Raw genomic sequence first — 14,755 nt, 5'->3', positions numbered from 1 at the left:
GAGGGAAGGTTTGAATTCATGGCTGAGGGGATGGTGCAGGAGGGAGGGGTTCAGGTACTTAAGCAATTGGGGCTCGTACTGGGGAAGGTGTGACCTCTATGAGAAGGATGGTCTACACCTTAATCAGAAGGGGACCAATATCCTGGGGGGTAAATTTGCTAAGGCCATGCAGGGAGGTTTAAACTGATTCGGGGGGGGGGAGGGATCCTGAGTAGTGGGGCTGAAAGTGAGGGATGCATGGATGGGGACTGCAATGCACGGCATTGCAGAGGTGGGGTGGAGCAGGGTTTGAAATGTGTATACTTCAATGCCAGGAGTATTCGCAATAAAGTGGGTGAACTTGCAGCGTGGATCAGTACCTGGGACTTCGATGTTGTGGCTATTTCAGAGACATGGATAGAGCAGGGGCAGGAATGGATGCTGCAGGTCCCGGGGTTCAAATGTTTTAGTTGAAGTAGGGAAGGAGGTAGAAGAGGGGGAGGGGTAGCATTATTGGTCAGAGATTGTATCACAGTGTCAGAGAGGAGGTTTGATGAGGACTTATCTGTTGAGGTAGTATGGGCGGAGATTAGAAATAGGAGAGGAGAGGTCACCCTGTTGGGAGTCTTTTATAGACCTCCTAAAAGTTCTAGAGAGGTTGAGGAAAGGATTGCGGAGTCAATCCTGCTTAGGAGTGAAAGTAATAGGGCAATTGTTATGGGGGATTTTAACTTGACTAATATTGACTGGAATTGTTATAGCTCTAGCTCGTTAGAGGGGTCAGTTTTTGTTCAAAGCGTGCAGGAAGGTTTTTTGACTCAGTATGTAGACAGGCCAACTAGAGGTGAGGCTATATTGGATCTGGTGCTGGGAAATGAGCCAGACCAGGTGCTAGACTTGGAAGTTGGTGTGCATTTTGGTGATAGTGACCACAATTCGGTTACGTTCACCTTAGTGATGGAAAGGGATAGGCATGAACCTCGGGCCAGTGGTTTTAGCTGGGGGAAGGGTAATTATGAGGCTATTAGGAGAGAATTAGGAAACATAGGTTGGACTAGGAGATTACAGGGACTGGGAACGTCCGACATGTGGAGTTTTTTCAAGGAGCAGCTACTGCGAGTCTGTGATAGGTATGTCCCTGTCAGGCAAGGAGGAATTGGTAGGGCTAGGGAACCGTGGTGCACCAAAAAAGTTTCTTTGTTGGTTAAAAAGAAAAAGGAGGCTTATGTTCGGATGAGACGTGAGCACTCGGGTAGTGCACTAGAAAGCTTTAGATTGGCTAAGAGGGAGTTGAAGAGCGAGCTTAGAAGGGCTAAAAGGGGACATGAGAAGACTTTGGCGGATAGGGTTAAAGAGAATCCTAAGGCGTTCTATAGGTATGTCAAGAACAGAAGGTTGGTTAGGGCAAGTTTAGGGCCAGTTATAGATGGCAGAGGGAAGTTATGTGTGGAACCGGAGGAGATTGGTGAAGCATTGAACCAATATTTCTCTTCGGTGTTCACGCAAGGGGACATGAATATAGCTGAGGAGGACACTGGGTTGCAAGGGAGTAGAATAGACAGTATTACAGTTGATAAGGAGGATGTGCAGGATATTCTGGAGGGTCTGAAAATAGATAAATCCCCTGGTCCGGATGGGATTTATCCAAGGATTCTCTGGGAGGCAAGAGAAGTGATTGCAGCGCCTCTGGCTCTGATCTTCAGGTCGTCGTTGGCCTCTGGTATAGTACCAGAAGATTGGAGGTTAGCGAATGTTGTCCCATTGTTTAAGAAGGGGAACAGAGACTTCCCCGGGAATTATAGACCGGTGAGTCTCACTTCTGTTGTCGGCAAGATGTTGGAAAAAATTATAAGGGATAGGATTTATAGTTATTTGGAGAGTAATGAATTGATAGGTGATAGTCAGCATGGTTTTGTGGCAGGTAGGTCGTGCCTTACTAACCTTATTGAGTTTTTTGAGAAAGTGACCAAGGAGGTGGATGGGGGCAAGGCAGTGGACGTGGTATATATGGATTTTAGTAAGGCGTTTGATAAGGTTCACCATGGTAGGCTTCTGCAGAAAATGCAGATGTATGGGATTGGGGGTGATCTAGGAAATTGGATCAGGAATTGGCTAGCGGATAGGAAACAGAGGGTGGTGGTTGATAGTAAATATTCATCATGGAGTGCGGTTACAAGTGGTGTACCTCAGGGATCTGTTTTGGGGCCACTGCTGTTTGTAATATTTATTAATGATCTGGATGAGGGTATAGTTGGGTGGATTAGCAAATTTGCTGATGACACCAAAGTCGGTGGTGTGGTAGACAGTGAGGAAGGGTGTCGTAGTCTGCAGGAAGACTTAGACAGGTTGCAAAGTTGGGCCGAGAGGTGGCGGATGGAGTTTAATGCGGAGAAGTGTGAGGTAATTCACTTTGGTAGGAATAACAGTTGTGTTGAGTATAGGGCTAACGGGAGGACTTTGAATAGTGTGGAGGAGCAGAGGGATCTAGGTGTATGTGTGCATAGATCCCTGAAAGTTGGGAATCAAGTAGATAAGGTTGTTAAGAAGGCATATGGTGTCTTGGCGTTTATTGGTAGGGGGATTGAATTTAGGAGTCGTAGCGTTATGTTGCAACTGTACACAACTCTGGTGCGGCCGCACTTGGAGTACTGTGTGCAGTTCTGGTCCCCACATTACAGGAAGGATGTGGAGGCTTTGGAGAGGGTGCAGAGGAGGTTTACCAGGATGTTGCCTGGTATGGAGGGGAGATCCTATGAGGAGAGGCTGAGGGATTTGGGATTGTTTTCGCTGGAAAGGCGGCGGCTAAGAGGGGATCTTATTGAAACATATAAGATGATTAGAGGTTTAGATAGGGTGGATAGTGATAGCCTTTTTCCTCTGATGGAGAAATCCAGCACGAGGGGGCATGGCTTTAAATTGAGGGGGGGTAGTTATAGAACCGATGTCAGGGGTAGGTTCTTTACCCAGAGGGTGGTGAGGGATTGGAATGCCCTGCCAGCATCAGTAGTAAATGCGCCTAGTTTGGGGGCGTTTAAGAGATCCGTAGATAGGTTCATGGACGAAAAGAAATTGGTTTAGGTTGGAGGGTCACAGTTTTTTTTTAACTGGTCGGTGCAACATCGTGGGCCGAAGGGCCTGTTCTGCGCTGTAATGTTCTATGTTCTATGTTCTATGTTCTAAACACATTCAAAAATGTAGCCTCAACTGCTTCACTGGGCAGGAAATTCCACAGATTCACAGTCCTTTGGGTGAGAAAGTTCCTCTTCAACTCAGCCCTATAAACTTTCAGGTTTGATGTGGCGACTCAAATACTGAGGGAATAGTGCAGAATAAAGACATCGTGGCTGCTGCCAGGATACTGGGCATTCACCTGAACGATGTGCCAAGCATGGTCATGTCCCAATTACATTCAGAATGTGAAAAACTCTGTGGTCATGTTAGCATTGGGCTGCAAAGCCAAATACCATGGGCAAGCTCCTATGTATAATATGTTTATGTCTCTCTGGTCAGAAAAGGAATGATGGATGTATGCCCATTCCTGTCTTAAAGGCTGAAATTCTATACGAACATTTGGGCCTGATATCCCCTGCTGAAACATTGGAGGTTAGCCTTCCTCCACTTGACTGGGTTGCCCTGCAGAGACTTATTGGCTGTTAACTGGCTCAGGGCGAGATTTCTGCCCCATCTGGGTGAAAGTCCCACTTCTGAGAGTTGTTAGCTAAGCAAATAGCCCACTGTAAAGCTTCCCAGTGAAGCATTTTCCTTTAATAGTTGCTCCTCACTTATGGATATAATGACGAACGCAGAGGAGCTGGTGGTGGAAGCGCTTTCTAATCAAAATAAACTATCCTTTTACTGGCAAAGCATATCTTTGTCACAGCAAGTAGTTAAATTTCAATCTGTTCCATTCAAATTATTTTTCTAATCGCATCATAATCCAAAAAAAACACCTGGTGGGTGTTGAGTGGTTACTTTTGTATTGAGTGCCTTCTCATGACCTTTACCTCTATAACTCAAGAATTAATTAAGTTCATTTCCGATTTCAGTAAATCTCTTCCCCGTGTCACTGGCTTCCTTTTATGTTTAGTCCTAACTCTCCAACTATTTGACCACCTATGGATATGACATGAATAATTCAGGGAATACATTGTGTGGCGTTTTAGGAATGTGCATTGAAAGCGTACTTTAGATTCTCGGCTGTGCCTGATTTCCTATTTCAACATTTTAGTTTAAGTGGTTTGTCAGCTGCGACCTTACTGTCTGATTTTCAATTTTAGCCTGGAGCTAAGTAATAAAAGAATACATCTCCATTGATAAATCTTCTTGAGTGGATGACCACATCAAATACTTGGTGTGTTTGTAATACAAAATATCTAACAATATTTTTTTAAAGAGTTCCAGAAGTGCTTAGGTTTGGAATTGAGCATCACTGTGGTTGCTATCAACAGCTCATATTCTGCCCCACGGATTGTCCCTCTTCCTCTTTCGTGTGCAGTCATTAAATTGATTATATTTGACTTTCAGAACCAAAATCAAATCCCAAATGCTTTCAATAGAACCTTACTTATTAAAAGACCTTCTGATTTTTCTGCTTGCTGCAATGGCTACATTTTCCCTATTTACCCCCAGAAAGGAAAAGATTAAAATTTGTGATCAGCCCAGTTTAGAAACACTATCCCAGTGGTTTTCAGACATGCAATCCATCGAGGTGGAGTGAAACTGGAGAGTCCCATGTGGTCTTCTTAGGGAAGGCTCACTGATACTAGGTGCCTCTCAGGCATTTAAGTAGTTAGCAACAGGCCTTCCCCAGGTAGGTTGATTGACCATGGTAAATTGACTCTCAGTGCCAGGGGGATTAGCAGGATAAATACACGGGGTTACAGGGATAGGGCCTGGGTGGGGTTGTGGCCGGTGCAGACTTGATGGGTCAAATGACCTCCGGTCCTTCTGCACTGTAGAAAATCTATGAAATCTCTGCACCCCTCACAAACACACCGAGAGCTCGCAAGCAGGGTTTGTTCATTGTGTTTTGTATGTGGCGACTGCCTCACCCACTGCTGGTCAGTTAACAGTGGCGGCAGGATGAGGTCCTTAGTCAGCCCTGCTTGAGCCTCCCTTCCCCAGAGTTAATGTGGCAGCACCCTGCCCGATTCAATGCCCCCTCTGCTTCCAGTAAGAAATCTCACAACACCAAGTTAAAGTCCAACAGGTCACTCACCTGATGAAGGAGCAGCGCTCCAAAAGCTCGTGGTACCAAATAAACCTGTTGGACTTTAACCTGGTGCTGTGAGACTTCTTACTGTGTCCACCCCAGTCCCAACGCCGGCATCTCCACATCATGGCCCTCTGCTTCCAAATTTACCTTGTGCGCGGGGCATTAAATTCCAACTATTGTTTCCATGCACCAGCTTCTAGCATCTGTGATTCTTTGCTCTCCTCACCTCTGTCCAAATTGGCAAAAATAGAAAATTAACAGCCTCAATTTACAAAACTATGGTTGGAATATGATTGATTTAAAGAAAAACAGCGTTGTTTTATTTTAAGTCCCTATTTTGACTTCCAAACCTGTTTGCAACAATTTCAAAAAATTTTTAGCCTTTAAATATGTGTTCTCAATTCTTGCATCGATCACTGGTATGAGTTCCTCCGTTTCCAAATAGCCCGTTAACTAATTGGTTCTCCTGATATGTCCCACAATGCTGCTGCATTTGAAGATTTGAAGACAGGTTGGCCAAACTCCTTGGCCTTGATCAATCCACCAGTGTCTGTTACTGATGGTCACCTCTTGCTCCATCAAATCCCTCACTATTTTGTTGTGAACTGATATAACCAGCCACTCAGCTTAGATCTTGAATGCGTCCTACCTGTGTCAGGTAGGTATTCACTAAGATAATAGCAAAATACTGTGGGTGCTGGAATCTGAATTCCCATGGTTGGTGTGAGTGTGGGATTGCGGGGGGGGGAAACCCCGCCTGTGTGTGGGGAGGGTTCTCTGTGTCCACGGGGGGAACCTTTTGTTTAATTTTAGTGCTGTTAGATTGGGGTGCCCTTTAAAACAGCCTAAGTCATGAACGTGATTCAATACTCTCCACCTGCCTGGATGACTGCAGCTCCAACAACATTCAAGAAGCTCATTATCATCCAAAGCAAAGCTGTCTGCTTGATTGGCCCCCCATCCACCTTCAATATCCACTCCCTTCACCACCCAAGCAGTGTGTGCCATCTATAAGGTGCACAGCAGCTCCTTACCAAGGCTCCCTCAACAGGATCTTCCAAACCCAGGAGGGCAAGGGCAGCAGATGCATGAAAACATCGGAAAGTTTCCTTCCAAGACACGCACCATACTGATTTGGAAATATATCGCCCTCCTTCCACTGTCGCAGTGTCAAAATCTTGGAACTCCCGGTCTAACAACACTGTGTGAGTACCTACACCACATGGACTTTTCTGACTGCTCATACAGCAACAGTGTTTATATGGCTGGTCTTTCCATGGAATTTCCAAACTGTCAGCTTCAATTTAATGTGGTTTGCACAATATCTTGGTTCAGAATCATTGTGTGCCTAACTTGTTCGATCTATATATGATACAAAGCAAACTTGCTTCAATTTTGCTTTAAAATCTCACTTAGCTACAATATCAGACTAAACTTGTGAAACTGTGTTCTACCTAGTTGTTTAATGAAGCAATTTAACAAGCACTTTCACCCACCATGAATATAAATGGTAATCCAATGGTTGAGAGACTTTAAAATGCTGCACCATTTTATTTAAGAAAGGAAAGACTATCTGAAGTTTGTAATCAATGTTTGACTTTCCACAAATATAAAATTAGCTTTTCTCGTCCAGTGAGGATGTTTAGCAGTAATTAAGAAGTTTACATGTTGTTAAATCCTTATTACATAAGGCAGAAAGCAGGAAGCCGTAACCTAACATCAGTCATGGAGAAATTGTTAGAATTCATTACTAAGGAGATTATAGCAAGATATTTAGAAAATCATAATGCAATCGGGTGGAGTCAACATAGTTTTGTGAAAGAAAAATCATGTTTAACTAATTTATTAGAGTTCTTTGAGGAAGGAACAATCCAGGTGAATAAAGGGGAACCTGTAGATGTGGTATACCTGGATTTCCAAAAAGCATTTGATAAGGTGCCACATCAAAAGTTACTATTCAAAATATGAGCTCACAATATAGGAAGTAACAAATTCGCATGGATAAAGGATTGGGTAGCTAACAGAAAACATAAATGAGGCATAAATGGATTATTTTTGAGTTGACAAGATGTAACTAGTGGAGAGCTACAGGGAACAGTGCTGGGGCCTCAACTAGTTGCAATTTATATCAATGACTTGCATGAAGGAACTGAATGAATAGTTACTAAATTTGCTGAAGACTCAAAGATAGATAGGAAAGTAAGTTGTGAAGGGGACAGAAGGAGTCTGCAAAGGGGCATAGAAAGGTGAAGTAAGTGGGCAAAAATGTGATAGATAGAGTTTAATGTGGGAAAATGTGAACTATTTAAATGGAAAAATATTGCAGAACTCTGGGGTACAGAGGGATTTGGATGTCCTAGCAGATTAATCAGAAAAATGTTAGTATGGACTTAAAGCAAGTGTTTAAGAATGGAATATAAAACTAGGGAAATATTACTGCAGGTGTACATGACCATTTGGAGGAGCCTGTGTAGTTTTGCTCTCCTTATTTAAAAAAGGATATAATTGCATTTGAAGCGGTTACAAGGAGGTTCATTCAATTAATTCATGGGATAAAGTTGTTATTCTATGATGAAGTGTCGAACAGTTAGCCCCACACCCATTGAGGTTTCGAAGAATGAGGGGTGATCTTATTGAAATATATAACAAGCGAAGTGGACTCTACAGGCTGAATGTCAGGAAAATCTTTCCTTTTGTGGGACAGATTAGAACTAGGGGACACAGTTTAAAAATAAGAAAGCTCCCATTTAAGATGGAGATGAGTAGATTTTCTTTTCTCTGGGAGGGTTGTTAGTCTTACCCAGAAAGCAGTAGCGGCTAGGCCATTGGTTTTATTCAAGGCTGTGTTTGATAGATTTTTGATAGGCAAGGGAGTCAAGATTCTGGGTGGCAGACAGAAGAGTGGAATTGAGGTGACATTCAGATCAGCCATGATTAAGTCGAATGGTGGAGCAAGCTCAAAGGTCTGAATGGACTACTCCTGCTGCTAAGTCCTACGTTCCTATGTAAACCTCAGTTACACCTCGTTCAACAAAATGTAACTTTTTCCAGGATTTTGAGAGCGTGAGGACTGGAAGATCTCATCAATTCATGATTGCAATGGAGATTCCAATCTGTGGGAACTTCTCCAGCATGCCCTCTGGAGGGGCACAGACTCACTGACAGCACATTCTAGACTTGCATTGTGTTCTAAAGTTGCTGTCAGTCTCAGATGGCAAACATGGACCGCAATTTCCACCCATTGCGAACAAAATGGGGTGGCACAGTGGTTAGCACTGCTGCCTCACAGCGCCAGGGACCCAGGTTCGATTCCTGGCTTGGGTCACTGTCTGCGTGGGTTTCCTCCCACAATCTGAAAGACGTGATGATTAGGTGCATTGACCCGAACAGGCGCCGTAGTGTGGCGACTAGGGGAATTTCACAGTAACTTCATTGCAGTGTTAATGTGAGCCTTACTTGTGAGTAATAAATAAACTTTGAATGCTTTGCTTTTAGCATGAGCACTAACTGCTGCTAATTTTTGAATTTTTTCTGTCTTAACATGTATGCTTTGAAAATACCAACAATGTTGAAAGAAACAATGTTGAAATGTTGCTGTAGTTATAATAAGTATTTTCAGTGTCAAACAAAATTTGAAAATATGCTGCATTCCCATTACTACTCCGGTGTGACAAACTGCTTGGTATGAAAATCATTCATTTACTTTTTTAGGCCAAATGAAGCGCACTAGGCATGTGCTGCAAAAGGCCCATGGAGAGGGAAGACCTTGCTCCTCCCAACTATCTCAATACCGACCTTGCCTTATTAAGCCATGTTATAGCTGGGTTTTTGGTGAATGGTCTGCATGCAAAGTGGAGGTAAGATTATAACTTTATTTTGTCTTGAGTTTGCAAAATCACTTCGTGCAGGTTCATATGATTGCAATCTTTGAAGACAAGATCGTTGCTGACAAGATTTAATTTGATTTATTATTGTCACATGTATTGGGATACAGTGAAAAGTATTGTTTCTTGTGCACTATACAGACAAAACATACCGTACATAGGGAAGGAAAGGAGTGCAGAAAGTAGTATTACAGTCATAGCTAGGGTGCAGAGAGAGATCAACTTAATGCGAGGTAGGTCCATTCAGAAGTCTGATGGCAACAGGAAAGAAGCTGTTCTTGAGTCGGTTGGCACATGACCTCAGACTTTTGTATCTTTTTCCCGCCGAAAGAAGGTAGAAGAGAGAATGTCCAGGATGTGTGGGGTCCTTGATTATGCTGGCTGCTTTTCCAAGGCAGCAGGAAGTGTCGACAGAATCAATGGATGGGAGGCTCGTTTGAGTGATGGACTGGGCTTTGTGCATGACCCTTTATAGTTTCTTGCGGTCTTGGATAGAGCAGGAGCCATACCAAGCTGTGATACAACTAGAAAGAATGCTTTCTATGGTACATCTGTAAACTTTGGTGAGTGTCGTAGCGGACATGCCAAATTTCCTTAGTCTCCTGAGAAAGTAGAGGCATTGGTGGGCTTTCTTAACTAGGAAGGAGACTTACATTTAAAGGAACAATGCATGATGTCTTTTCTTTTGTTCATTTAGCTGAAGTGATACCTTCCCTTGCAGACCCCACACCACCTGATGCTTTCCTCTTGTGAGGTGGCGTAAGCTGAAGTCCACTCCATGCCTGGACTGACAGGGGTTCAATTTAAATGAGGCATCCGAAATATCAGTCTGTGCTTTCCAGTTGTGTCTTCTCACATTCTTTCCAAAAATGGATTGTTTCATAAGTGCATTGCATTTCTCTCGCATGGTCCAATGAATGAGCAGCTGGATGTCACCTAAGTAACCCTGGAGATGAAACCATTTTCTTTCATGAGTCAAGACTTGACCTTGAACTGAAACCAATAAGTACATTTGATGGATAAAGGAGGGCGTTCAAATGTGGAGTATGGTGGCATAATGAAGGTACCAGGTTAAACCACTCACAGTTAACATGCCCAAACCCATGATTAACTCCTTTGCATCAGATTTTACATGTAATGATGGAAATGGAAATATAGATGCACTAAAGAAGTCAATGGAACAATTATCAGAGATAACTGTTGAAAAATGATTCATTTTGAAAGCATTGATAAAGCTCAGTGTGCTGGGGCCCTGATGATATACACCCTTGGTTCTTGATGTCAGAGTGGAGATAAAAAAAATATTCTGGCTGCAAATTTGCAATCCTCCTACAATTTGCAATTTGTGCCGTTTGAATCATTTTAAATTTGAGTTTCTGCCGGAATATGTATTTTCACTAATTAGAACAGGAAACCCACATTTCCTTAATTTGTTTTTAAAATTAGTGTGATTCGCTGCAAGCACAGGTCGATAATGTCACAAAACTTACTATGGCATTCTGGGCTTTGTAAATAGTTGTATGGAGTAATCGAAATAATGGTCAGGACATTATATGATTTTTAAAAAATTTTTACTTGGACAAAGAACAAAGAAAATTACAGCACAGGAACAGGCCCTCCGGCCCTCCAAGCCTGCACTGACCATGCTGTCCGACTGAACTAAAACCCCTACCCTTCTGGGGGACCATATCCCTCTATTCCCATCCTATTCATGTATTTGTCAAGACGCCCCTTAAAAGTCACTATCGTATCTGCTTCCACTACCTCCCCTGACAGCGAGTTACAGACTCCCACCACCCTCTGTGTAAAAAACTTGCCTTGTACACCTCCTTTAAACCTTGCCCCCCACACCTTAAACCTATGCCCCCTAGTAATTGACTCTTCTACCTTGGGAGAAAGCTTCTGACTATCCACTCTGTCCATCCCCCTCATAATCTTGTAGACTTCTATCAGGTCGCCCCTCAACCTCCATCATTCCAGTGAGAACAAATCAAGTTTCTCCAACCTCTCCTCATAGCTATTGCCCTCCATACCAGGCAACATCCTGGTAAATCTTTTCTGTGCCCTCTCCAAAGCCTCCACATTCTTCTGGTAGTGTGGCGACCAGAATTGAACACAATATTCCAAGTGCGGCCTAACTAAGGTTCTATAAAGCTGCAACGTGACTTGCCAATTTTTAAACTCAATACCCTGGCCGATGAAGGCAAGCATGTCGTACGCCTTATTGACTACCTTGCCACTTTCAGTGACCTGTATACCTGTACACCCAGATCCCTCTGCCTATCCGTACTCTTAAAGGTTCTGCCATTTACTGTATATTACCTATCTGTATTAGGCCTTCCAAAATGCATTACCTCACATTTGTCCGGATTAAACACCATCTGCCATCTCTCCACCCAAGTCTCCAACCGATCTGTATCCTGCTGTATCCTCTGATGGTCCTCATCAGATGGTCCTCATGATGTGGGCATTTCTGGTTGAGTCAGCATTTATTGCCCATCCCAAGTTCCTTTGCTAGGACATTTCGCGGGGCATTTTTTAACATTCATTTACATGGGACATGAGCGTGCTGGTTGGGCCAGCATTTATTGCCTGTCCCCAACTGTCCTCCATTTCAGAGGGAATTTGAGAGTCAACCACATTGCTGTGGCTCTGGAGTCAATGTAGGACAGACCAGAGAAGGACAGCAGATTTCCTTTCCTAAAGGATATTAGTGAACCAGATGGGTTTTTCCGACAATCGACAATGTTTTCATTGTCATCAGTCGATTCTTAATTCCAGATTTTTTTGTTGAATTCTAATTTCACCATCTACCGTGGCGTGATTCGAATCCAGGTCTCCTAAACATCAACTGAGTTTCTGGGTTAATAGTCTAGCGATAATACCACTAGACCACTTTGCCTCCCCAAATTGCAGAACACGAGATGCCTTCCAGACAAACTTTCAGATGACAATAGAAGCAGATAGCCATGGAGGTCATTGCTCAGAATCAAGCACTGAGGACGTGGATGCAAGACCCCAATAATCATCAGTGGTTTCATATTGAATTCAAATTTTACCATTTGCTGTGATGAGATTTGAACCCAAGTCTCCAGAGCATCACAATGAGTCTCTGGATTACTAGTCCAGTGACAATACCACTACACCATTACCTCACCATAGGTGAGAACTGCCCCAAGACCAAAAGCAGGAATAGCGAAGGCCTAAGGAAAGAAGATCTTGGCTAATGTGCTCAATCATTGGGAGATGCTACACATGTCTCCATTGGGTTCCTGGAATGAACCAGAGGACTAGAAATTAAGGGCCTTGGTGACCTTTATGAACATTGCCATTGGATGACTGCCCGTGCCTATCGTACTTGGTTCATCCACCATTATGACACAGAGATCTGTGACAGGTCCTCAGTAGAGGTGCACTCTTTGACACTTTCACTGGGATACCCTGGCTATAGAGTACCCATTTCTCAATGTAAGTCCCTGCTGGCAGTCCCCTCTGCAGCCTTCTATCACTTGCCCAACCTGAGACTAGCCTTACAGGTCATCATGTGATTTGATTTGATTTATTATTGTATTAGTATACAGTGAAAAGTATTGTTTCTTGCATGCAATACAGACAAAGCATACCTACTATTCATAGAGAAGGAAAGGAGAGAGTGCAGAACGTAGTGTTACAATCATAGCTAGGGTGTAGAGAAAGATCAACTTAGTGCAAGGTAGGTCCTTGTGTCTCACTATAGGAAGGATGTGGAAAAGATTGAAAGGGTGCAGAGGAGATTTACAAGGATGTTGCCTGGATTGAGTGGCATGCCTTATGAGGATAGAATCATAGAAACCCTACAGTGCAGAAGGAGGCCATTCGGCCCATCGAGTCTGCACCGACCACAATCCCACCCAGGCCCTACCCCCACATATTTACCCACTAATCCCTCTAACCTACACATCTCAGGACTCTAAGGGACAATTTTTTTTTTAACCTGGCCAATCAACCTAACCCGCACATCTTTGGACTGTGGGAGGAAACCGGAGCACCCGGAGGAAACCCACGCAGACACGAGGAGAATGTGCAAACTCCACACAGACAGTGACCCGAGCCGGGAATCGAACCCGGGACCCTGGAGCTGTGAAGCAGCAGTGCTAACCACTGTGCTACCGTGCTGAGGGAGCTCGGTCTTTTCTCCTTGGAGAGACGAAGGATGAGAGGAGACCTAATAGAGGTGTATAAGATGTTGAGAGGCATAGATCGGGTGGACTCTCAGAGGCTTTTTCTCAGGGTGGAAATGTCTGCTACGAGAGGACACAGGTTTAAGGTGCTGGGGGGTAGGTACAGGGGAGATATTAGGGGTAAGTTTTTCACACAGAGGGTGGTGGGCGAGTGGAATCGGCTGCCGTCAGTGGTGGTGGAGGCGAACTCAATAGGGTCTTTTAAGAGACTCCTGGATGAGTACATGGAGCTTAATAGGATGGAGGGTTATAGGTAGGTCTAGAAGGTAGGGATGTGTTCGGCACAACTTGTGGGCCGAAGGGGCTGTTTGTGCTGTAGTTTTTCTATGTTTCTATGTCTGCAGATGTCTGGGTTACAGTGGCTACAGTTCCTTTTCCTTCCTAGATTCCTCTCAGTTCCCTCTGCAGCAAGCAATTAAGAAGGCCTTCATTACAACAGGACTTGAGTTCAGAAGTAGGGATGTTTTATTACAGTTATACAAGGCCTTGCTGAGTCCACACTTGGAGTATTATGTGTAGTTTTGGTCTCCCTACCTCAAAAAGAATATACTTGGCATAGAAGGAGTAAAATGGAGGTTCACTAGGCTGATACTGGGGTTGGCAGGACTGTCCTATAAGGAGAGATTGGTTCAACTGGGCTTGTATTCACTAGAGTTTAGAAGGATGAGAGGAGATATGATTGAAAAGTGTAAAACTCTAACAGGGTTGGACAGACTAGATGCAGGGAGGAATTTTTCCCTGGCTGGAGAATCTAGAACCAGAGACACAGTTACAAGACTTAAGACAGTTTAATCATTTCCACTGGAGAAAAGAGAGTTAAAGGAAGAATTAAAATGAAATATTTGAAACAATGAAGATTTCTGTAGAATGAATGGGGTAAAATTATTTACTTTATTTAAATAGTCATTAAGAGAGAACATAAAGTGGGAGCGCTTTCTTCATTCACAGGATTGTTGGAATGTTAAATATTTTGCCAAGAAGAGATCCCTACATTTCAACATGGAAGATAAAATAACCACGGGGAAAAAAATGGGGCATTTTGGAATACTCCAGGGCCTGGATTTTAAGTTCAGAGGTCAAGTGTATGCTTGACCCAACCGAGTGTAAAATAGTGTCAAATGATGATAGGTATGCTTCCCGACATCATTGATCCTGCACGCGTGTACAATGTTGAGGTTGGCAGGTGCCCACCCCCCCCACTTCCCTCCCTTGCTGGCAGCAGCAGCACTGGAAACAGCTGCTGAGTTGGCTGTCCTCATGGCTATGATGTTCTTGGCAGCTGTTCTTTGGCCTGAGCAGGCTCCAAATGGGAGGGTGCGTCTAGCATCATGTTGGGCACTGTGCATTCATTGCGGCATCATCAGATGCAGCAGTCACTGGCAGTGGGGCAGAAGAGCTGGTGCCCTCATCCTGAGCATCCATAGAGACGACAGGCAGCTCATCCACCAGTGTGAGGT

General features: G+C 43.8%; 1 protein-coding gene across 1 annotated transcript in view; it reads left to right on the top strand.

Moving 5' to 3' along the window:
• thsd7ba (thrombospondin, type I, domain containing 7Ba) overlaps positions 1-14,755 on the top strand; it is a 624,788-nt gene that overhangs the window by 525,238 nt on the left and 84,795 nt on the right. The window contains 1 exon segment of the mRNA XM_078229305.1: positions 8,906-9,051. Within this exon segment, the coding sequence (XP_078085431.1) occupies positions 8,906-9,051 (146 nt within the window).

The sequence above is a fragment of the Mustelus asterias genome, chromosome 14 (assembly GCF_964213995.1).
Source record: "Mustelus asterias chromosome 14, sMusAst1.hap1.1, whole genome shotgun sequence".
NCBI lineage: Eukaryota > Metazoa > Chordata > Chondrichthyes > Carcharhiniformes > Triakidae > Mustelus > Mustelus asterias.
This window is presented reverse-complemented; position numbering and strand designations above follow the sequence as displayed.